The sequence below is a fragment of the Parambassis ranga genome, chromosome 6 (assembly GCF_900634625.1).
Source record: "Parambassis ranga chromosome 6, fParRan2.1, whole genome shotgun sequence".
Taxonomy (NCBI): domain Eukaryota; kingdom Metazoa; phylum Chordata; class Actinopteri; family Ambassidae; genus Parambassis; species Parambassis ranga.
The window spans coordinates 13,762,041-13,785,987 of NC_041027.1; the positions used below are offsets into that span (position 1 = coordinate 13,762,041).

Here is a 23,947-nt window from a genome sequence, read left to right on the forward strand (position 1 = left end):
CCAAATATAACAGGGCATGTTTCAGACATACAGAATCAATGTACACATATACATTCTGGACTGCAAAGGCTCAATCATTGAAAATAAATACTGAAATGGCTAAATTACAATAATTCTCTTCTCTCCTGGAGAGAACACACACACACAAAGAGACACACACTGAGGACAGGCCTCCTCTGCACTCAGACATTCGAAATAAAAGTTCTGAAAATACAGTTTTACCACGAGCAGTATTAGACAAAGGGGAGCAAACATGTTCGAGTTCTGACCTCTGAATGTTGAGATAAGGATTAGAGGGTGTTGCTTTATCCTCTCATAGCTTCTCTCTCTCACACACACACCCTGAAAATATTTCCAAATACAAAATATGTCTAAAAATATATCTTATCTACACACTAGGAATTTCTCTGTTACAAAAACCTGCAGTTTATCTACACACAGAGTCGAACATGCTGCTGAAAGGTGCCATATTAGGTTCGGACACTGTTATTGTTGCAGCAATTTCTTTTAACCTTTGGTAGCAAACGGAACATTCTGTTCAGGGAAACATCGAATAAATACTGCGTCACGCGTCAGCTCAGCCCGTTCACACCTCGATACCCAAGGCATGAGGTCTTAAAGTGTCTAAGGAGGAGGGGATACAATCTTCTAAATGTTCTTAAATGAACCTTTGTCAGTTAAATTACTCTAGCGTAGCTCCAGTTTGTGCCTCTTGTGGATGAGTGTTTTTATGTGTGTCCACATGTTGACACTTTTCCTTTTCACTGCTCTGATTGGTCAGCTCCAACACAGCCCTATGACATCACTCTGTGTAGCAACAGACGGTGGCAGAAGCTAAATGCTAATGATAACGTTCCGACAGTGACGCTGCTGATATGAGTGTAATGTGTTGTATGTGCTAGCGTGCTAACTTTAGCCAATTAGCATTAAGAACAGCATCATTTAATGTTAGCCATCTCTAAAACTGTGAACATCATCAGAGGCCTGGAGTCAGTCAGAGAGGTCCGTCCGCCGGGGACCATGCATGGACCAGTCCATGAATCCACCACATGAATTTGACTTGTAGGTGGGTGCTAGAGGACAGTCAGGTCCCTCCAAATATACACTTTTAAGCTATTTTCTTAAGTAGAAAAATATCCTTATTAGTCATTTTGTATGAAAATATACAATGGTAGAATAAAAAACACGACTGTACTTATTTCTGAGTACAATGTGAAGGTGCAGTTTTTGTATCATCCTCCGGAGGCACAAACTGAGCTACCATTACTAACATTTAGATAAATAAATCTGATGAAATGTGACATATTGCATTTACCCCCAAGATAACCGGACACCGATTAACCTTATTTTTTTTGCACTCTGATATGCTCCACGTGCCGCTCTGCATCTTGCATTCTAAACAGGCGTGTTTGTGTTCCGAGTCCAGCATGATCACCATAAACAGAGGAGGAGGAGGAGGAGGAGGAGGAGGGAGCCCGGAAATGTCGGAAATCTGTCCTCTACCACAAACAATATTAAAAGAGCAGGAGGCATTATAACAGATTGTAATTCAAATAAAAAAAAGGAATAATAAAACAACAACATGCATCCAGGTTATCACTGAGAAAAAGCCCTCGGAGCAGTAAGAGTTACTGTTCAGGGCGGAGGAAGAAAAAACAAAAGTGCTGCTTAAGCTCGTGCCTGCAGAGAGGAGTCGTCCACCTCCACGGCTCCTCTGTGGTTTGACAGAGGGGGGAAAAAAAAGGCAAATCAGGCCCAAATCACATGGTCAGAGGTCAGAGGTCAGAGGTCAGTCCTCGCTGCTCAAAACCTGCCAGACGATGAGGTGGCTGCGCTCAGCTTTAGCTAGGAAGGGCTGCAGCTTCATGGGGCTGTCCTCAGCCTCCTCGGCATCGCCGTCCTCATCGCCTGCACACACACACACACACACACAGACACACACAGGTGTCATTTTCTCCCTTTACAACAGCTGCACTGCTGTTTTTTTAATGCAGCTAACTCACCCATTCTGAAGTCGATGTAGCCTTCTCCTCCACTCATCACCAGCACAGACTTGGGTCCTTCCTGAGCGGTGGCGTCTGCCGCCCTGTCGCCTGCTGCCTCTCCTAAAGAGGACGCAGACGGAACTGCGTGACCTGAAAATACAGTGACTGTTTGCTAATGCAATGATGCTATAGTTTAGATTTTGACCCTGTTGATTAAATATTCAGATGAAGCCTTAGCTATTCAGTAAGTACACCATGATCAGCAAACACATATTAAACATCTGATCAGATGATGACACGTCGGCTACCTGGAACAGCGGTGAAGAACTTGACCGCATCCCGGTGACCATGGAAACAGAGCTGAGCGTGAGCCATGGAGCAATAAGGGACAAATGTCCCGGCCGTGACTTTGTCGCCGCTGTCGTCCCCGTACACGCGAACCACACTTCCTGGATGGTTACCTCCCGCCTTGGCAACTTTGTTGGCAGCTGGTGACACACACATATCAAGACGCACAATCTGATAAACACTCCGCTGAGACAAAGGTTCAGGTTTAACTTTTGAGAAGCTGCCTTTTGTTTACTTTCTGTCACAGACCTACTGGAACTACTGTTATTAAGGATAACAGCTGTCATTGTTGTACTCACTCTCCGTCAGAGGGATGGAGATGATGACTCCGTTGCCAGTGCCGATCCATAGACGATTACACGACACCATGAGAGCTGTGATCCTCACAAAGGAGAAGCCCAGCTTGCCTGTGCCTGGAGGACAGTCGTACACATTGTTTACAACCAGGTCTGTGTTTTTTTTTTTAAAGAAGCTTCACTGAGGACAGATGAGGTAAAAACTCACCCAGCATCTTGCTGACGTAGGGCTCGATGTCCACATCCTGGAGGTGCTGGAAGGTGTGCGCGTGGAACAGCCTGAGGGTGGAGTCCAGCCTGATGGACACCCAGATCCCGTCTCCGTCCCAGGCCAGCTGCCGTACCTGACTGTCTTTACGAGGGTGAGCATCGAATGATTTCTTAAAGGGGACAGAAGCATAAAACACTTAAAGAAGATTTCAACATCACCAATAAAAGACTAAAAGGGCGGAGTCTGCGTGCACCTCGATCTTCATGGCTTTGGGCTGCACCACGTAGATCTTGTTCCTGTAGCCGCACCACACCTTGTCGTGCACCACGGTCATGCAGCGGATGGAATGATGAGGCCTCCCCAAGTCCAACAGGTGGTAGTTGGTCAGGTCCCACTGTCCGTCTGATCAACACAAGACACAAGCTCACATTGATTGATTGATTGATTAAACATTGATGGAGGAGGTTGACGACCTTCTGTCTCCTCTCACCTACTCCTCTGTGGAAAATAGCCAACGTGCCGTCAGAGAGGCCGACCAGCACACGTCCTTTCACATGTCTGCGGAAGGAAAAAAGACGCGTTCAAAACAAGCATAGATAAAATGGGATTGCTGCCATTTAAATAATCTTACACTATGCCGAGCACGGAGTCCTTCAGCTTTATGGAATGGAGGCACCTCTTCCACTGAGCCACAGACGAGTGCACGTACACGCTGCAATCACAGAGTTAATGATGAGCTAACGGAGGACTGATCGGGTCATAAATGAAGGGTTAATCTCACCATCCATTCTGAGCTCCCATCCACATGGTGGGCAGGACGCTGCTCATCTTCTGAGCCTCTTCTCTCATCAGGTCCTGCTCCTCCACGCTGGGGTTGGAACTCACGCCATCTTTCAGCAGATCACTCTCCCTGTGAACACAGAGGATTATTATGACTTTATATGTGCTCCAAAATGGCGCCGGTCTCTTTACTGATAAATCTAAAGCTGTCATTGATCAGACTGCGCCCTGCTGCCTCCTGATGGTACCTCTGAGAGTAGTTGGCTGGAGTCTCTGCTGTCTGCTGAGCTCCCAGCGGATCAGTGAAGACGTGTTCGGTGTAAACTCCCCTCAGGGTCTCCCGCTGGTCGCTGCTCCCCGCGCTGGTCTCTGTTGCCTCTGTGGCTTCTTCTGCTGGTTTGGATTCTGTGGCAAAGATCATCTCTCAGTGTGCAGCAGGTAAGAATGTATCAGACTCGAGCTGATTATCTGCGATGCCGACAGCTCTCGCCGGTGTCTCTGTCCTCACCTGCCGTCTGAGGAACAGCTGTCGCTCCCTCTGCTTCACAGCCGACCACGGTGATGCCTCCGAGCATGCCGTCGCCACCCGCCGGGCTGCTACTGGTTTCTGAAGTGCTGTCATCTCCTACGGGTCCTGCCTCAGAGTTTGATGATACTTCCTCTCCAGCTGGGTAGTCTGTCTCTCTGGCACCTGAGTAATAACACACACGAGTAAAGTGACAGGAAAATCCTGCAGGAAAACAAAGGTTCTCTCCATGTGATGCAGGCGTCCGCTGACCTGGCACGCTGGCGATGCAGAGGACGTGGGAGTTACAGACAAAGAAGCTCTCCAGGATGTTTCCAGGCTGGTTGGCATCAATGACAACAACCTTAGTGGTGGACTGAGTGCTGGTGCAGATCCACACGAGGGACGACATCTCATCCTGGTGACGCATCTCCTTCTGCTGCTCCTGCAGGGACGAAAACAACAGGATCAAATTACTCATCAATTATGAATGTGTCCTTGTGGGATGACTTGATTAAGTCACGCTAGACAAAACAAAAAGAGTGGCGACCTTGAGTTCTTGATCCAGTTTATCCAGGCTGCTCTGAGATCCTATCTTCCTTTTTGGGCTCTCTGGTCCCGACACGTCACTGTAGAACACACTGGCGCCCACTATTGATCCTCCATCTCTGGTTTTACCTCCAGACAGGTTCACACCGGCGGCACACCACAGCTAGAGCACACAGACGCACAGAAATGAATATTGTAGCTAGTTTGGTTTTCTATCAGGCTATGATTTGAACCTGCAGAGCTGGAAGAGGCACCTTCATAGAAGCATCCTTCTCATCCAGCGGTCTGAGGAAAACAGGAACAGGCAGATTCTTCACCTTACTCTCTGCCTGACCACCATTGCCCTGGAAGAAAACACCACCGAGTCACAGCTGATCCACATCGCGGTTATCAAGGCATCGAGGCGGGCGGGTCCCTTACCTTGTATTTCTTAGGTAGGCTCCAGCCGTAGGCCTGCACTCTGCCGTCCTCCTTCTGGACGTGAGCTTTGACCTGCTGGTACTGAGCCCTCTTCTGTTCCCGTCTGGACACCATGTTATCAGCTGGCATTCTGTGAGACAAAAAAAACACCACGTATATTAGCTCTGAAGCCACTGGCTTCATCTTTTTTAACAATAAACAGAGTATTTGTATGAAACTTCGGGCTGTTGTCCAGACCCAAGCTTTTTGATTATCTTCACTTGTTTGCTCTTATTTAAATAATCAATAAATCAATCACTAGTGAAACTAATGGACTCACTCCTCATTTAGGAAGTCGAAGGCTTTGCTCTTGTCACTGGGCAGCTGCTGCAGGGTGCTGCTCTTCTTCTTGACAGACGGCTGAATCTGAGAGGTGGGTGCGTTGTACTTGACGTTCACCGGGGCCTCCACCGCCGGCTTCTTGGCTGCTCCGCCCGACGAGCTGAACAAACGGCTGAAACTGGAGGTGTAAGGGCGGGGAAGTGGGAAGAAAAGCACACAGACAAACATATAGAGGGGTGGACACAAGCAGTAGCTCCAGCAGCAGAGGCAGGGTTTAACATCTAAGTAGGTTTCTTTCCCATCATGCCAACACACCATGCTATCTTTCACACAGGTCGCTGCCAGGCTGAGAAGATAACTCCCCAATCACTGGCCTCCCAGCAGCAAAGCATCAGAGCAGCTGTCCACTCAGAATGCTGCAGAGCAGGGAGTGCAGGGTTAATACTGTGCACCAACTAGGACGTTAGTCAACAACACTGAGCAGAACAGGCCTGACGACACACTGCTTCACCTCCCAGTATGCACAGAACGGGCTTTATCACTCTTATAGTACACTGTATGACTGATGATATATCTGTATGAGGCTTCTTAGAACTATCACACTGCCCTCCCTCCCATCTCCGTGGCAACCCCTCCCATCTCCATAGTAACCCCTCCCACCAACACACCTCCTGCACACAGACATCACAACACCAGGCAGAGTAAAGAGGGACACACACAGAAACAGGGCAGAGATGGTAAATACATCAGATACCTGCACCACAAAAGCCCTCTTCACACCACACCACACCCATTCCTGATGAAACTCAACAAAGGAGAGCACGACTAAACGCCAACACAAGCTTCCTCAGATGTTTCTTACAGCTACCATCAATAAAAGAATCAGAGACTGACAGCTGTGATCAGAGGAGCTGCTCCCTGCTTTGCTCTCCTCTGTTCTGAGTTTGTTAAACACCAAAAGTCGGTCATTTAACATGTCAAAGATTTTACCTACATCCTGGAGAAACAACCACACAACATGAAATACAAAAGAAAAGCAACACATAAATAACCCTGTGATCACTCCGTTAGTTCGACTTCAAGAGAGAAGAAAGGAGGAGCTTACAACTGCCACAGGCTGGATTTCTTCTTCTCCGGAAGAGCTGGGTTCTCCTTTGAAGCCCTGAAAGGCAGCACATTTACAGCTTCACATGTTTTCTTTCCTTCTTTGTTAGTTTTTGTTGCCTCAGTAACGTTTCTTACCGGATCATCTCGGTCCACCTGACGGCCTCCTGCAGCTCCATCAGCCTCTCTTTGTACTGGTTCCTCTCCATCAGGACTCTGGCCATCTCCACTCGGGTGAAGCGCTTCCTCTGCGCTGTAGGCACGTCACTCTGCAAGATGGCCGACACTTAAAGCTCTCAACAGGTTCTCATCTGGTTAATGAAAGAATATAACCCAAGTACGAAGGACTCACATCGTCTTCATTGTCGTTCTTGACCTTCTGTTTGGCCTCCTCTAGTTCTGCTCGAACTCTGGAAAAATAACACAAACAAACCTTTTTTACATCTGTGCCCGAACAGTTAAACGTGTATGATGTGGTTCAAATCCAACTCACTTTTTGAGTTCTTCTTCTAAATCTTTGTTCTTCTCCTCTAGCTTGGTCTTGGCCTGGCTGACGGCATCCAGCTCTCCTTGCAGAACCTCCTTCTCACCCGACAGCTCGTCCACGCGTGCGATCAGGTCGTTCTTCACCACGTTCAAAGCATTTCTGAGGGCAAACACACACACACACACACGCAGAAGTGAACACCATGCAGAAGTGTCAAAACTTGTAATTCACGCCGCAACCACTAGGGGCTGGCTCCAAAAGCGAGTAATTTCCCATAGACTCCCATGTTAAAATGGCCGACTTCACAGCAGAAAAGAACATGTTTACAGCCTGGTACAAAAAACCACTCTGGTCTCAGATGATAGGTTCTCTTCTAGTGTCAATTGTAGGGGGGGTGAATTTTTTTACAACTCACTCGTTTCAATGGTATTCGGACTTAAAATTACGCATAATTATGGGCGTTGCCGCTTGAGTCACAGACAGTTGACGTATCACAGTGTGAGTTTCCTGCTTCCACGATCGCCCGCCCCACTAAACTCCGCTCGTGCCCCCCCTTTTTGTCCATATTTGGAGTTTTGGTGGACGTGACGCTGCCAACATGGCGGCGGTCATCAACGTCCTGGAACCTCCCACCGAGCCTCAGAACGGCTCTTCAGAAACAAACGGGTGACGTCACGGAAGCTCTGTCCATAGTTTTTACTGTCAATGGTTTGCACACTATCAATAATACCATCCACTCACACACAGTCAATAAGACATTGATTAATACTCACTTGGTCTCCAGCAGCTGGGTGTTCTCATGGATAAGATGCTCCACTTCCCGACCCATACCTGAGATTAATCACATATATTATGAGTTAAAAATGTGGTAGGAAACGATGCCATTTAATAAAACACACATCCTACTCGCTGATGTAACTCTCTCTTTATTCTTACCTAGAAAATTGTAGTCTGACAGTCATGTAAGTGGTGATCAAAAAAGGTTTTATTAGAACATTAGATTGAATAATTCTAGTCTATACTATCACTTCCCTTTACTAAACTATTCTAGTTTGTAAAAGTGATCTGGGGTCAGGAGGGTTTATTGATACACACCAGAAAACTCATCTGTAACGGTGACAAAGCCCGAAGCCAAAGAAAAAGGACAATTCAGAGGGAAATAAACGTCTTTACAAAATGACATTCTGTGGCCAAACCAAGAGAGAGTGAGGAGTCTTACCCAGCAGGTCAGCTCCTTCGTCCACGTCTCCGATCAGGTCGTTTCCTGCAGACGACAGCTCCTCAAACAGAGAGTCAGTGTTGCGGTCGAACGCTAGATTCTCGATGCCTCCTTTAGTCGGTGTGCTGGGAGGAAGAGAGAAAAGACTCGTGAGGATGAAGGAGTATCGTCATTATAACAGTATTTTTAAGTCTCTTCTGTACCTCGTCACTTGGCACCCTTCAAGGTCCATGTCCAGTTCAGGTGTGGACTCTATGATCGCCTGCACCTCAGACTTCTCCGGGCTCTCTGCTCAAAACACCAAATTATCAGTTATGATTTGACAACAAGGGACGGTGACGTTTAAATATTACACGTGGTACAGACCATCATTTTTCTGCTGCTGCCCTTGCTGCACGGCTGATATGTTCTTCTTGCTGTCTGGTTTTCCGCTGTTCCAGTCCAGGTTCTTGTTGAGCCCGTCTGACCCTTGCTGTTCCTGTAAGGGTGTGTCCACAGACTCCATGGTGACATCAGAAGACAGCGGTGTGACGGAGGCAGAACCTGCGCCAAGGTTGGACACAGGACTCATGCCAGCGGAGCTGCCGTCATGAGGAGATAGCGGCGTGGTGGACTGAGAATTATTAGATGCAGGGGTGTTTGATTTAGAGGTACCGCCGTCCTGAGAGGACATGGGAGAGTTCGGTTGTAAAGACGCAGTTTTGGACACGCTCCCATGGCTGGTTGGTGTGCCGGACTTGGAGCCGCTGTGCTTTATGTGGGACAATTCATCCTTTAAGAGGAGGAGGAGGAGGAGGAGGAAAGAGTCAGGAGTCAAAAAAATATTCTAAATGATGTTATTATCAGCTGAGAGTATGTTATATGCAAGACAAGACCTTGAAAATGTGTCGTTTCTATACAAACCATGCACAAACTGTGTGATTAAGCTAAAAAAAAGTCCTCACACCAACACACACTGCCATGCAGCTCCACACAACACAAACCAAAATACAACCTGCAACCCTCAGGGCGGGTTTTGATCTTAACCCTAGCTTTAAGATGAAAAGCTCACTTTAAACAGAAGCAGATCACCATGGTAACCCATAACTGTCCAGCTAACCTGCTCCAGAGCATCTTCAATACAGACGGACAAATCACCTTTACTGGAATTTAATCCTACAGGAAGGACGGTGCAAGTGTTAGCACAACACAAGAGCACGAACTCAGGTTAGCGTGGTGGATGCCAGAGTTATAGTAGGTCTACCTGGTCCTGATCAGCGTCCTGTGAACTTTCACCCTCCACTATGATTGGACAAAATAGTTCCTCAAACTGAGGGGCATTAAACACCATTATGATTAATCTTCCACTACACACAGAGGAGAAAACAGTGTCATAAAACGTATATTTAACATAACAAACGATGTGAGGGTGTGTGGGAATAACACCCATGAAGGTGACCTGCTGCTTAGCAAAGGCTCATAAAAGCTGAACTGGCATTTACAGTTCCAATCTCATACTCTAAGGTTTCATCAGCCGGGAGTGGCATCCACTCTTTCCAAGCCTGCATTGTTTGGATCTGCTAATACCAGCGACCTCGCTCCTATAAATAGCACACTGTGATGATGGAAATGAATCAATCAAAGCATCCATACACATCACTCTGTCACCTTGACGAACACACAGAAAGGGGAGGCTACACTTGAACAGAAGAGAATGTGAAGCACTGAATGAGGCATTACTTTCTCCCTCGCTGATGGGAGTATTTCCTTTCACATCGCTTGCTGTCTGGATGCTGGCGTCACTCTTATTGTTGCTATAGTAGCACCGAGTGGCCAATTAGAGGAGAGGGTTGCTCCTCTGCTGCCACTGGCTCTTCCGTGCACCCACAAACACCCTAAACATGGCGAGAGGGAAGGCATCCTTCAATCTGAGGAAGATGTCAAGTCAGAGGATGAAACACAAAGACACTGCTGTGCAGCTGCACTGAGGGGTAAAAAAACTGTACTTAGGTTACCAAAAGTCACCCCACTTCTACGTCCAGTACTAATGTAATAACCATGGAATGAATACTTATTAGATGGTCATTAATATGCATGATGGAGCCTTGCTGGGAGGATGGTTTCCAACGGCAACAATGTGAAGACACTGTGTCCTTTCCACCCTCCCTTGAGGTTAAAGGCAGGCCCCCGAATGGTACCACTTCCCCTGCTTCCTGGGCTCGACGCCACCACCTCTCTCTCTCTCTCACACACACACACACTCACACACACACACACACAATTACACACAAACACAAGCTACTAAAAATTCTGGACACACTGTGAACAAGCCTTTCTCTGCGACTAGAAACGTACTCTTTCTTTTTCTGTGTTCGCCGGCACATTTAGTTTCCACAACCTCTGAGCTGAACTGGGGATGATGTCACCAGGCTGATCCGTGGGAAGCTCGCTAACTTTCTAACTGTTGTCAGTGTCATACCTTGAGGCTGGCGTTGGACCGCGGGTGGCTAAGATTGTTGAATCTCCATGGTTCAGATGGGGCGTCCACAGGTTCTCTTTGGATGTCAGAGGTCATACCATCGGCCCCATGAAGGTGGAATACACCCATTGAGATGGGACGTTCCTTCCTGGAGACAGAAAGAGACAGTATAATCCTTGCCATGTCCACCACCTTAAAAAGAAAGGCAATAAATAATGTTGGCCCTCATTAGTTTGGATGCCTACAGACACACCACCAACAGGTAAATTAGGCTATAGTGCAGCGTGTTGAACAGCGCCTGTCGTTTATCAGTTATTACACACTAATAACTACATTGAACTGAATGAGCAGACTGAGTGGAGACGTCACAGAGGGGTGTTGTAGCAAAGACTCCCTCGGCATAAAGAGGTGAGAGGAGGAATAACTGGTTGCCTCAAAAACTCCATTATCTCCCACCTTCTAGCTGCAGGCAATAACACAATTTTGTGTCAGTTGTACACTATTAGCTAAGAAGAACTTCCCAAAGAGGCTGGGAAACATCAGAAAGAGCAAATTCTATCCACTACTAAAACTCTCTGCATCTGGTGACATGCAAACAAGAACAAAAACAAGATGAAAAATGAATATCCTGCACCCTCCGGTGCACCAGTGCATTAACACACTGGCAGCTTTTCTCACTCTGGCAACCAGGTATAAAAAAAAAAAACTGTGCAGAGTGAGCAGAACAATGGCTGCCATGGGGAATACAGCAGAGATGAAAAGCAGCAGCCCAAAAAAAACAATAGACACACCACAGTATTGAGAGGGAGGAGGTCACACGGGGGCAGGGGACTGATGGTGACCAGCGCTGCTTTCTGACCGAGCAAGAAAAAAAGCAGCAAATATATACAGTGTGATTATAAACAGCATGGAAATCAGGTGTACACACGGCTCACACCACTTGTACCTTTCTCTCTTGACCTACTTTCAGAGTGCAGTCTCATCCTGTAGTGTCTGTATAACACACCCACATGGCAAACTGTCTGTAGCTACTACGACAGATGACAGCGTTAGGATAAACATAACAATTGCACACACTGAAAACACACAGGTTGTACCTGCTGGGTCTGGGTAAGGAGGGTAAGGAGGGCAGGGCAGGTAAGCCGCCGTTAGAGACCGAGTAGTGAACCAGCAGCAGCACTGAGAGAGACACCAGCACAGCAGAGTTGATGACCACCGCTCCCCCTACAAAGCCGAAAACAAACAGCAGCATACACCCGGGGCTCATGGCCCCCCCCAGATCATGGCCCAGTGCCTCACCGGGGACCAGCAGGATAGGAGTAGCACAGTCAATGAAAGCAGAGCGGTGGTGGTGGTGGTGGTGGTGGTAGGGGGGTCACTGAGGCAACAAACTCAGCTGTTTGAATCACTGTACAAAGGTCTACATGAGAGGTCAGAGATGGTGTTATCCTTCCAGCCGAGGACCACTGGCTCAGTGCTGAGGCAGAACAATAAGTCAGCAGCAGTCACAAAAACAGTAATCCTGGTGGCTTCAGCAGCAGTGAATGATTATAGCAGAGCAGCAGATCTGCAGCGAGAGGCCGGCGGCGGCGGCGGCGGCACCGGTCTCCTTCACTGTACTCCTCTGGCAGGCGATTCCGATTCCCTTCGTCCTTTACTCTTCTATCTTCTGCCGAGATGCGACGCGCCTGCCGCTGTGCAGTCTAGAACACTCCGACACTCTCCCTCTCTGGCTGCGATAGCTCCCACCACCCCTCCCTCCCTCTCTCTCTCCCTCTCTCTCCCTCTCTCTCTCGGATGCTGAGGCAGCTCGTTCCATATGTCTCTCCTCAGGCTGCAGCTTACTGGCTGCAAAACGGGGGGACTGACAAAAAACGAGTCTGAATGTAAGCTAAGTAAGAAGATTATATTAACTCTAGTGAGGGGAAGAGCAAAACATTACAGCACGATTCATTTTTCACACTTGATGTGGAAGCGAAAGTGAAACCTGCATGAGAACAAGAGAAACTAAAAATCATCTTCTTCTTCTGTGGTAGTAGGCTACACTGCTCCTCCAGATTTATTGATAAGTTTGTATCACAAAGACAGTCATAAGCGATATAATGAACAGATCTAAAGTCAGATCTGAGGTTTAGTGCTGCAGGGAGGTCTTATTTATGCCTTTTCTTTTATTGCAGCCAATAAGCTCTGTGACAAACAACACTTTTGAATAGGGATGTCCCGATCGGGTTTTTTTGCCCTCGAGTCCGAGTCATTTGATTTTGAGTATCTGCCGATACCGAGTCCCGATCCGATCCTCTCGCGCCAAAAGCAAATGTCATACCCCTACACTACAGGACACAGAGCCACCCTGCACAGAAGGCGTTAACTTTGAGAGTCCTAATAAATATATTTGAGTCCTGATCGGGAGGTAATGTCCGATTCAGATCGAGTCTGAAATCGCGTAATCTGGCCCGATTTCCGATCACGTGATCAGATCGGGACATCCCTGCTTTTGAAGGCTATTAATTATAAAGTTAAAAATTTTAGTCTTGGTGACCGGACCAACAAACCAGCACTGCGAACCTCAGCGTGACCTCTGCGAGCATGACATGATGAATGCAGACATTCCAAAAGAAAAATGAGATGAAGCCGACCACCACACTCAAAAAACTGTCTGTGTAAGAAGCGTGCAGAGTCGAAGGACGCCTTTTGATATGCCTTTTTGACCCAGCAATAGGGTCACCAAAGGCAAATTGGTCCAAAACACCCTACATGGGGTTGCCCTTTTGAGGGTGCCCAGCTATAATCTCCTCTGCAAGTGAGCAATGGATCATCCCATCCAAGGGTTAGGGTTAGATCATTCTGACAACAGCCCAAAGTTACACAACATCCACAGCATCCTCCATCTGTCCCTGCAGTGGTCTCCTCTTATTACCACTCATCACATCACAGAACATTTATCTTCATCCAAGCTGGTGCTGCTTTCAAATGCTGCGTTTTTCCCCTCTGAGACAGGTTCACTGACCTATTTCTGCTTCTAGCCTGTAGGGAGGGTCTACTGTGTGTGTGGGAGGAGAGCTGTGTAGAACTGCAGACCAGGAGAATCACCCACATACACATGCAACACTCCAACCATCCGGCTTCTTGACTTCTAAAATCCAGTTAACACTGAGCCACAGCGTCCTAATAAAAGGGAATGTGTAACGACAGTGAGAGGCCGTCTAACCGTGTTCTGGTAGCCGTGCCTGAGTCTGCAGGCTCAGCCGTCGTCGCTGCATGCAGGTGTTTAGTCCGCTCCAGGTGATCCATGTAGCTGTGGATCATCTGGAAGACACATAATAACAGAATTAGCAGTACTGAAGAGTAGAGGAGAACCACATCTATTTGTAAACTGTCAAGATGTCCTCCTCCACATCCTGATCGCTCATATGCAGCCCACACCTGTGACAGACAGGCTCCGTCTCTCTGCTGGAGACGAACAAACAGTGTGTAGGTGACAGTTTTCATCAGGCTTTCATCTCCTGCAGCTTTATTCAGATCAGCAGAGGCCAGAGAGGATTTGTTTGGACACTGATGCATCTGTTGGTGATGCATAATGGATAACAGGCAGAGGCCGACCAAAGGCTCAGCAGAGACCAAATTCATTTCAGATCCCTCATGTTTTAATCACCTGGCCTGCTCGAGAAGTCTTTTCAATCCAACACAGACGCAGTTTTTTGACAGTTTTCTGTGTTTTATGCATCTGAAAACCTCACACACAGGGAATTTTAGTGCAATCACCCGCCCATCCATGATGTCAAATTAAAACCAGACCAGGGGAACCTCTTGCTCCAGTTCTGATGTGTCCCATGCAGGAGCTTTCAGGTGTGGACAGAAGTCACAATCACAGGTGATGCTCTGTGTATTCTGACAGCTTTCTATCAGACCCAGCAGGAACTTTTTCAGCAGTCTGAGGCCTTGTCCACACGAAGACAAGCTTAGGTGTGTCTGTGGTAAGGCTGCAGCACCCCTTCAGTGGTTTTGTGTGGACACACATGTTTATTATCGTCTCTGTGTGGATTTAGTGACCACTGACCACTGAAAACTGGCTCTGATGCATCTTCTTTAAGGACAAACTGTCTCACCTCTGTGTGTCTTTGATGAAGTGCATTGTACTCCTTCTTGAGCTCTGCTTCTCTCTCCTCCAACCTGCTGACTGGACAAGACAGAAAAGGTTTATTCATTAGAGGCAGATCAACGAAGAAACATCTTTGTATGTACTGCAATACTATCTCAGAGCCAGAAGGGGGCAACCATGCATCAACAAATCCCTCCTGAGCAACTTGCAGAGAGGTTTAATTCACATCACTGACTCATGCATGAAATCATCGTCCCTACTTGTTTCCACCCATTTTAAACCTTCAGTCAAAACATATATTTAAACAGCCCATCACGGCCTGGGCAGTGTAGCTTTGTGAGTCCGGGACTGTTCCTGTGGGATTTCTATCATAAAACTTTGAACTGGAAATGACTTCAAAACTTACTGACTCCAGAGCTTGTTGCTCTCAGGTGGCTCTCTGCTTATTTGCAGGCAAAACAAGATGACAGCTGTTGAGTGTGCTGTTCAGATTCCAGCCATGCACTGAAACGCTCCTTACAGTCTGCTGAGCTGACCTAATTCACAGCTTTGTCCATCCTAAATGTCCTTAAACTGCTGATGTTGAAAATTTTGATGAATTTACACCTACGGTACATGATCAATGAAACGCAGCAGCTGTGAAGAAAACTGCGATGAAGTGTGGCTGATAGAGGAAGTGGAGGTAATATGGAGGTGTGCAGAAAAAAAAAATGAAGTGATTCTACAGAAACCCCACATGCAAAACCCGAATATCTCACACTAAAATAAGTCATCTTCCTACCAGGCGTCCAATAAAGCAATAAACACAGGGATTCTGGCTCTTTGGGATTCTGAGTGCAGCATTAAAAGCCGACTAAAACTACAAAAACGTGATGAAATAAAAGCATCATGTTGTGTTAGTAGTCATGACACATTGCTGATGTTTATAGAGTTAGACTGTGCGTGTGTTTTCCAGTGACAGCATCAAACAGTGTGGTCACACTGCTGCCAATTTAGTCCACAGACATAATTAGAAACAACAGAAACTCAAAAACACAGAGAAAAGGAGAAGTGACACACTGAAAGGAATAAAAGGAAAGTTAGTGAGAACTCTCAAACTTCCCCCTCAGCATTAAAGAGGGCGTGTGTGCCGCGGTGGAACAAGGACGAACACACTCTTCTACTCTACCTCTGTTTTTGTTAACTTCCAACACAGACTAATAAAGAAGCTTAGAAAGTCCAAGCAGGTCTGGTCTTAAACTCTCCTTTTATTCGCTGAGCCTTTCTATAACAGCTCATTTAACAGACTTGGCAGGCAAACATTCATAGTAAGCCACTAATGGCCTTTTATTCAGGAGGGACGCTGCAGGCCATCTGCCCTCCAGCATATCAGGCAAACAGTCACAAGACCTCCAAACTGCCGAGTCTGCTCACAGGATATCTGCCCTCTGTGTGTGTGTGTGTGTGTGTGTGTGAACAGTAATGCAGTGGACTTACTCTGGTCTGCACAGTTTTTATTTTTCATCTCTAGCTGTCGTGTGTGAGACTCCAGCGCCACCAGACGACACTGCAGATCCTTCTTCTCGCCTTCCTGGGAGTCTTCAAAGACGATGTACCTCTGCAGATAAAGAAACAGACATTTATTATTATTGTTATCGTCACACTGACAGCTGGTGATTTGTTTACGACAAATGTCACACATGCATGAGAGTTCCTCTCAGCCCTCTGTGAGCTCAAGACGTGTGTGTGATAACGATCTGCTCATGCTAACAGTTTTGATACCACTGCAAAAACGCAGCATACAGATTCTGTCTCCTGTTCTTTATGAAAGTCATCTAACCTCTCTGCTCAACAGGTGCACATCAGCAGCAGCAGCAGCTCCCTCACAAATCCTGGACTACGACAAACATGCATAATAAATCGTTGTGACGACGCTACTTCACTGATCTCATCAGGGTAAACATCTCCAGCCAGTAAACCACCGTGCACCATCAAATCTGATCCATTTAACGCCAACTCAACCGCTGAAAATTCACACTTTGTTTGTGATTAGATGAAACTTTAATGAACTCTGGTGGGAAAACAGGTCTCTGAGGAACAAGACAAGACTCTCTGGACGTTCAGCGAGCTTCAGCAGAGTATCACCATCCTTTTTCTCATATTTAAAACATCAATAAAACTTCAGCACTTACTACAAATATCTGGTTCCTGTTTCTTACGTGCAAATATTTCCTTAAGTCATGAAAGAAACGGTGGATATTAGCATGTGAACATCTCCAGCTTTCAACTCTAATAACTGGAATTACACCGTGTAGTTTTGGCCTCTTGTTTGTGCTTTGTACTGATATTTCAGATGATCAGCTGAGTCAGGTGTCTGCTGCCATGCCTGTAAACACGCAGTCTTGTGATGCTGGTGGATAAGAGGCCCCTGCAGTCAGCGCCCCGAGCCGAGCCGAGGGTGGACGTCATCTGCAGAGAAATGAGGGTCACCTGAGCAGCCGGTTACAAGCGGCCTCTTTGAAATCGGGAGGTGTCTCACGAAGGTGTTTCTGTTGTTGTTGTTTTTTTGCGGCCTCCATTTTTATAATGGATTTTATGGAACAAGTGAAACATTGATGGACCGGGAGGTCGTTCTCTGCCCGAGGGTTGGAGTTATTTCAGAGAGGAGCACTTGATTTGCCATTAATCGTCTTAGATGACGCTCGATAAAGAGGGAAACACAAGTTAGTTTGTGGTTGAGGAACCTACTGAAGGCACAGCAGGGTCTATAAGAGCCTGGGGAGAGCGTCTTAAGCACCGAGGAATGGGCAGTAATGCAGCATTTTCCGTGTAAATCTAATAAGAGCATTAACGTAACACTGGGCTAGACCACAGACTGGAGGGCTCATGGGGGGGGAAGGTGGACGCCCTAATCCTCTGTACGTACAGAGACCTAACACCATGAAAGAAACTCTATGAGTGACACGACTCCAAACTTCTTCCTCTTACCCTGCTGCTCCTCATATGACCCAGGAAGGAGGAGGACTGTGCATATGACAGCGCTCCAGAGAATAAGTGTTCCAGCACTTTAGCGTGCACTCTTCCCCCTACGCTGCATGTATAATGCCTTCTTTGTCTCTGAGCACCAACAGCACACACTCTCATACACACACACACACATATGTGGTTCCAGAACAAGTGCACACACACACACAGGGCTCCACTGTATTGGCAGTCAATTGACAGAGAGTGAAATCAGCTCCTTTCTGTGTTTTTGGCTGTGGATTGCTACTGGGACATTTAGGAAAGCTGGGCCGTGTGAGGCCAGACACAATAGACTGACAACACTGCTACAGTGAGTCAAACAGGATAACACAGCATTACACATTGCATGATTCATCATTTGTTATAGAGCCTGCACCATTTTGGTGAGAACATCCTCACACGTCTCACACTGTGTGACTGACCTGAATATGATAAAACTACAGTCTGCAATCATGCTAGGATCAATATCAATGGATTTTTGTGTAATATTTTAAGTAGAGCTGCTGTGAAATTCAGATAATATCAGTTATAATGACAGACAAGGCTTTCTTCTACAGCATTCACACAAAAACCCACTGATTCACCCACACACTGCTGCATGACCGGCTAAATGTGTGTGTGTGTGTGTGTGTGTGTGTGTGTGTGTGTCATAATGAATTACACTGATCAGAATCTGTGCTTCATTACACTTATGACAACATGTGGCTGCACTAGTACGATATCTGACATGTGATGGTATTAGAGTGTGGACAATATCAATGTTAGCTAAATGCTAACACGACATGCAGACGTCTGGTTTACCACGCTCATGTTTTAACCTCAGCCACCATAAACCAGCCGTTCTGGTGAGTCTTTACAGGTCGTCATGGCGATCAATCAGCATTATTTTTTTTTAACCGGGATGTGGGGTCAGCAGACGACCCTGAGTGGGACAAAAGAAACTGAGGGAAGTGCCGGTTTTTCCCCAAGAATTTCCTGCCTAGCCTTTTCCTCTGCTCTACTGAGACGGACCAGTCAGAGGAGGTGGTGGTGGTGGTGGTGGTGGTGGTGGTGGTGGTGGTGGTGGTGGTATTCCTCTGGGCTAGGAGCAGAGGAAAGTAGGACTTGGCCGGTACAATGTGTTTATTTGCTGAGATTAATCTGCTGCTTTTCTTCACAGACTGACTTGCCGTTCAAATGAGCAGCTTAGTAAGTGAGCCGGTGCCCTGCTACTCATTAGCTTCCTTTGAGAGAGAGAGAGAGAGCTGGCTGACATATTTGCATTTAAACAGTTTCGCTTTAATATCATTTATCCTTCACAAGTCTGGGCCTATTCTGGCTGTTTATGAATGCTTTTGGTTTTGTCTTAATATCCCACATTGAAAATATTACCATACCCATGTTTGGTGTCCTTTTCAGCACAACCTCACCTATAAGATCTGATCATTATTTTTAGGTTTAACCTACTCTATTAACATATTGGGCCCCAAAACAAACAAAAAGTCACTAAATCTGAATGGAAAAAAATACTATTTATCTACTATTTATATCTGACCGACTTGTAAAAAGACCAAAATTGACGAGTACGGCGAGAGAAATCCAACGCCTGCCGAGCGCCCTGATCGCACTTTTATGCTCTGACAAATACTCGAACTAAAACGTATCGTATCTCTGGTTTTACTGGGTGTATCAACATAAAATAAATACTGGGTGAACGTTCGAAATCTGCACTTTCCAAAGATGGAAAAGATCGACAGCATTGTAGATGGCAGGGTTTTTCTGTTACGACGTGTTGAAAATGTCACGTAATACAATCACGCCGGCGTGATCTGGGACTTTTTAGAGCTACGCTCTAGATACAGCTCTGCCCTCTGGCATCCTGCAGACTGTAAGCACCTCCACCTGAGTGTTGCCTTATTTAATAACACAGTATAACATGCTAAGAGGCAGAGGACTGTCCGTTGTGTTGTGATGGTGTCAGTGTGGACAATAACAACAGGAAGTCCCAAGGACAAAACCATAACTGGAACCAATGAAAGAATAATGTCAACAACTGTGAAAGTGACATCCTAAGTTAGGACTGTCAACTCGCACAGAGGATATAAATAGACGAGCACCATGACACCATCAACATGTCTGTTCACACCAACATGCTGCCTACTAATATGAGCCTGTGTGCACACATCAGTCTAGAAGCTGCTGCAGCCCGTCACAACGTGACATAAATTATTAACATGCTGCTCTGTGACCTGTTGAGCTCGTCATTCAACATTTAACTCATGGAAAAGGTCACAAATAAGATATTAAAATGTATTAGGTTTTGTAATATAACATTTTAATCCATTTCCCATGCTTAAGCCTGCTGGACACTGGTAATTTTACTGGGATTATCCATGTGCAGACTGGAAAAATAAGCCAGATTAAGACCCCTGCAGCTGTTCATGTTAAAGATGCTTATGGGGGAAAAAAGTCTAAATATGAGGGGGGATTAGGAGGAGTTAACTCAAACGTACTTTATCAGATGTTGCGGCTTAAAACACAACCAGATCATTTTCAATCTATTAATTCTGAATTTCCGCGTCTCTGAGTTTTATTTTCTTAAAAGCATCCGTCTCCTGTTTGATGTAAGATTTAATTTGAGTCTTGCCAAGTACTTCTAAACCTCGAGCAATCATAAGCCGAAAAGAACAAACGAGGCATTCAAGGTCTCGTTGCCTCTAAAGGACAAATTTATGAAATGCAACCAAGTGACTGCTCAAACTGTGACCAGATATAACAGCAGCGCAATTCATTCTCGGGGCTATGTTAGAAACAAAAGCTGCTCATTTGAAGGACCTCTTTCAGCCACAGCCACTCTAGTGTTGTATTAAATCATAATTTATTGTTTTTTTCAGTCTTATGGACACATTTTTCCCAAATTCAGAGCCTGATTGTGCTGCCTGTGACTTTTTATTTAACTTTTAGCAAATAAAGGTCTCACATATTATCCTCACTGAGGGTTTTCAGAATTTTTTTATGCATTGTTGAAGCTTTTAAATTGTTCTCCTTCAATTAGTACGATATCTGTCCGGGAGCCTGCAGCAGGTAGAAGACTGCAAAAGCAGTGATAGAGCTTTGGTGGACGACACTCACTCCCGGCTAATGATACAGGTGTTTACAACGGGGCCGGGGCATGTCTCATTAATACCCCGTTCACACTGGGGGAAAAAATGTGGCTTAAGCAGGATTCGGCCGCATCCAGATCAATCCAGATGTGTTTTTTTTCCTGAGTGTGAACACCTCGAATCCGGCTGTATCCAGTTTGATTTCAATCCGGCTAGATCCACCCACGAGAGGTAGATCTAGCCAGATTGGCTCAAATGTGGCTCAGGTGTGAACGCAAATGTGGCGAGCGAATCCGGCTAGCAACATGCTACTTTCGGTTAGCGATGTGCTACATCCGGTTCACGGGGCGCGACCAAGCGGCAACCTTCGGGGCTCAGACTTGAAGCCCATGCGGAAGTGTCAAAACGTGTAATTCACGCCACAACCACTGGGGGCTGGCTCCAAAAGCGAGTAATTTCCCATAGACTCCCATGTTAAAATGGCCGACTTCACAGCAGAAAAAAAACATGTTTACAGCCTGGTACAAAAAACCACTCTGGTCTCAGATGATAGGTTCTCTTCTAGTGTCAATTGTAGGGGGGGTGAATTTTTTTTACAACTCACTCGTTTCAATTGTATTCGGACTTAAAATTACGCATAATTATGGGTGTTGCCGCTTGAGTGACAGACAGTTGACGTATCACAACGTGAGTTTCCTGCTTCCACGATCGCCCGCCCCCCTAAACCCCGCTCGTGCTCCCCCTTTTTGTCCATATTTGGAGTTTTGGCGGACGTGACGCTGCCAACATGGCGGCGGTCATCAACGTCCCGGAACCTCCCACCGAGCCTCAGAACGGCTCTTCAGAAACAAACGGGTGACGTCACGGAAGCTCTGTCCATAGTTTTTACTGTCAATGGGCGCGACACAGGACAAAAAAAACGCATGCGCACACGCGGTCCTACCGACTCTGTATATTACAAGGCGCCACCTAGTGGTTTGGAGGACAGCAAACATGCTGGATGAAGCCGGATTGAGTGCGGACACAACTGTGTGCTAGCCAGATTTGAAAATAGGTCTGAACGCATCCAGCTTAAAGGCTGTCTGGACTCAATCCTACTCTAGCTGGAATGACTTTCTCCAGTGTGAACGGGGCCTAAAAGTCGTACAATAACACGGATACACAACAAGTCTAGTGTTTGTGCATTTGAGGCTTATGCAAGCTTATGAGGAGAGAAAAATCAATGCATCAACAGGTGGTGGCTGCACGATGTGTGCACATGCCACAAGACATTCAAGAGAATTCACTGCTTCAACTCATCGTCTGCCACCAACATTCACTTTTTACTGCATGTGCAGGAGTGCAGCACCTACACAACTGGTTTAAACGCACCACTGTCGATTGTTGCCAACACAAACAGCTCTGCAGTTAATGAAGGACATGGCGACCCGGGCGGATGGTGTCACCCTGGTGGAATCAAATACAAGCTGAATCTGATCACTGGAATTCAAATGTGTGTGTGTCTGTGTGTGTGTGTGTGTGAGAGGTGACAAACACACTCCTGTCTGGTTTGCATGCACATCTGAAGCTTGGCTGACTTTTTAAGCTGGCAATCACTGCAAAATAAGGATCCATGGTGACACAAACCTGCAGCTAGAGTGACTCAGAGCTGACACCCTGCACAAGACGAGTCTGTTCTATCAATAATAATGTCATTTTATGATCAGAAATATTGAACATGGGTCAATGTTTACGTGTTATTGCACCACTTTGTGTTTGAGTGGACAATAATCAACAGGTGTAACTCGGCTGCAAGTACAGAAAACATCATAAAACAATGAGGATGAAGAGTTTAAACACACACGATTAGCATCACAACTCATAATTTTCTAAGCTAATCCGCCGCCTAATCTTGATAACACGACTTTTTTTTTTTAATCCGAGTTTGGCAGTGATATGTGGACCCACCTCCTCTGCGTGTTTTCTCAGGGCTTTCTCTCGCTCATACTGGGTCACCAGCTGCTCGTTGTCCTCCTTCAGTAGCTCCAGCTCCACTTCGTGCTCCTGGTTGACAAGGAACACGGAGTCCAAGTTCTCCAGCACGGCGACGACCAGCGGCATCAGCTCCTTCACCACGTCCTCGTCGTATTTCTCGATGAGCCGTTCGAACTCGCGGTATATGGAACTTGCCAAACCGGAGACCCGCTCGGACATCATGGTCGAGTTGCCCGAGTCGTCCTGATACAGGACTACGTCGTCCAGCTCCATTTTTCTTACACTTCTTTCTAGGCTAATGAGCTAGCCGCCGAGCTTCAGCTGGACACGGGCTGTCCGCCGCGTACTTTTAACGCTACAACTACAAATATAGCTCCTAAAACATAGTTCGACTGTTGGTTCTGGTGCTCAGGAGACGCTGTACTTCATCGACACACTCCTGTGTCCCTCTGCAGCCTGGACGGAGGACTTTGACACACTGCTAGCCGTGAAAAGTCTTCACTTGGCTCCTGATTAGTTTCCCCCGTCCAACAGATGAGCTGCTGCTGCTGCGTTCAGGCGCTGTCGGAAAAAACGGAACACAGCAATTCAACACCCAAACAAAATAGTAAACACTGCGGGGAAATGTTTGTTTATCTTGAGTATATCAGCGAACAATCAACAAAAAACACCGGAAGACTCCAGTGTCAGACTGTTACAAACAAATAGAGCTCTTAAAGGCAAAGCTCACAAATAATTTTAATAATGATAAAAGACCGCTTATATACAGTTAGTGTGGTGTGACGTTTGGAGGCGGAGAGAAAGTACAAACAATTCCCTGTTTATTCATTCTGTGCCCAATTGACTCACACCACATCATAAACAACTTTGTAAACTCATCTCACATGTGGGTCTACCACCAAAAAGTACGTCATTCATGCAGCTTTAGTAGTATAAAAGTTGATCGAAGTATAATTTGGCATGGTGGGAGTTTTGAAATGGTACTTTACGAGGATCACTTGAAGATGTCCCTGTCTGGACGTCGTTGACGTCACGTGGATGGCGTAAAAAGCAAAACTTTTAAAAGCTAGTCCTGCATAAAATGTGACTCACTCCTGTCTGATTC

General features: G+C 46.3%; 1 protein-coding gene across 6 annotated transcripts; it reads right to left on the minus strand.

Moving 5' to 3' along the window:
- spag9b (sperm associated antigen 9b) lies at positions 1 to 23,549 on the minus strand. Of its 6 annotated transcripts, none has more exons than XM_028408539.1 (31): positions 22,816 to 23,549; positions 16,259 to 16,379; positions 14,790 to 14,860; positions 13,892 to 13,989; positions 10,684 to 10,831; positions 9,469 to 9,534; positions 8,592 to 8,997; positions 8,429 to 8,513; positions 8,226 to 8,350; positions 7,780 to 7,837; positions 7,013 to 7,165; positions 6,872 to 6,929; positions 6,658 to 6,788; positions 6,521 to 6,577; positions 6,410 to 6,412; positions 5,414 to 5,587; positions 5,095 to 5,224; positions 4,929 to 5,018; positions 4,676 to 4,837; positions 4,399 to 4,570; positions 4,129 to 4,311; positions 3,869 to 4,025; positions 3,622 to 3,750; positions 3,472 to 3,552; positions 3,331 to 3,398; positions 3,094 to 3,242; positions 2,838 to 3,009; positions 2,633 to 2,746; positions 2,294 to 2,473; positions 2,004 to 2,135; positions 1 to 1,908 (listed from the first exon to the last, which is right to left on the minus strand). In XM_028408539.1, exons 1-31 carry the CDS (start codon positions 23,113 to 23,115, stop codon positions 1,790 to 1,792), a joined length of 4,092 nt encoding a protein of 1,363 aa, XP_028264340.1. In that variant the 5' UTR covers positions 23,116 to 23,549; the 3' UTR covers positions 1 to 1,789. The 6 variants fall into 6 exon arrangements, with proteins under 6 accessions (XP_028264340.1, XP_028264338.1, XP_028264341.1 ...); XM_028408537.1 differs by having other exon boundaries at positions 5,414 to 5,593; XM_028408540.1 differs by lacking the exon at positions 6,410 to 6,412.
- Positions 23,550 to 23,947: the final 398 nt, after the last annotated feature.

Coding starts and splice junctions, on each gene's coding strand:
- spag9b (XM_028408537.1), bottom strand. CDS start 23,115: ATGGAGCTGGACGACGTAGTCCTGTATCAGGACGACTCGGGCAACTCG. Junction 7,166..7,779: donor ACCCAGCTGCTGGAGACCAA/GTGAGTATTAAT, acceptor GTTTGCCCTCAG/AAATGCTTTGAACGTGGTGA. Junction 5,019..5,094: donor GCCTACCTAAGAAATACAAG/GTAAGGGACCCG, acceptor GTTTTCTTCCAG/GGCAATGGTGGTCAGGCAGA.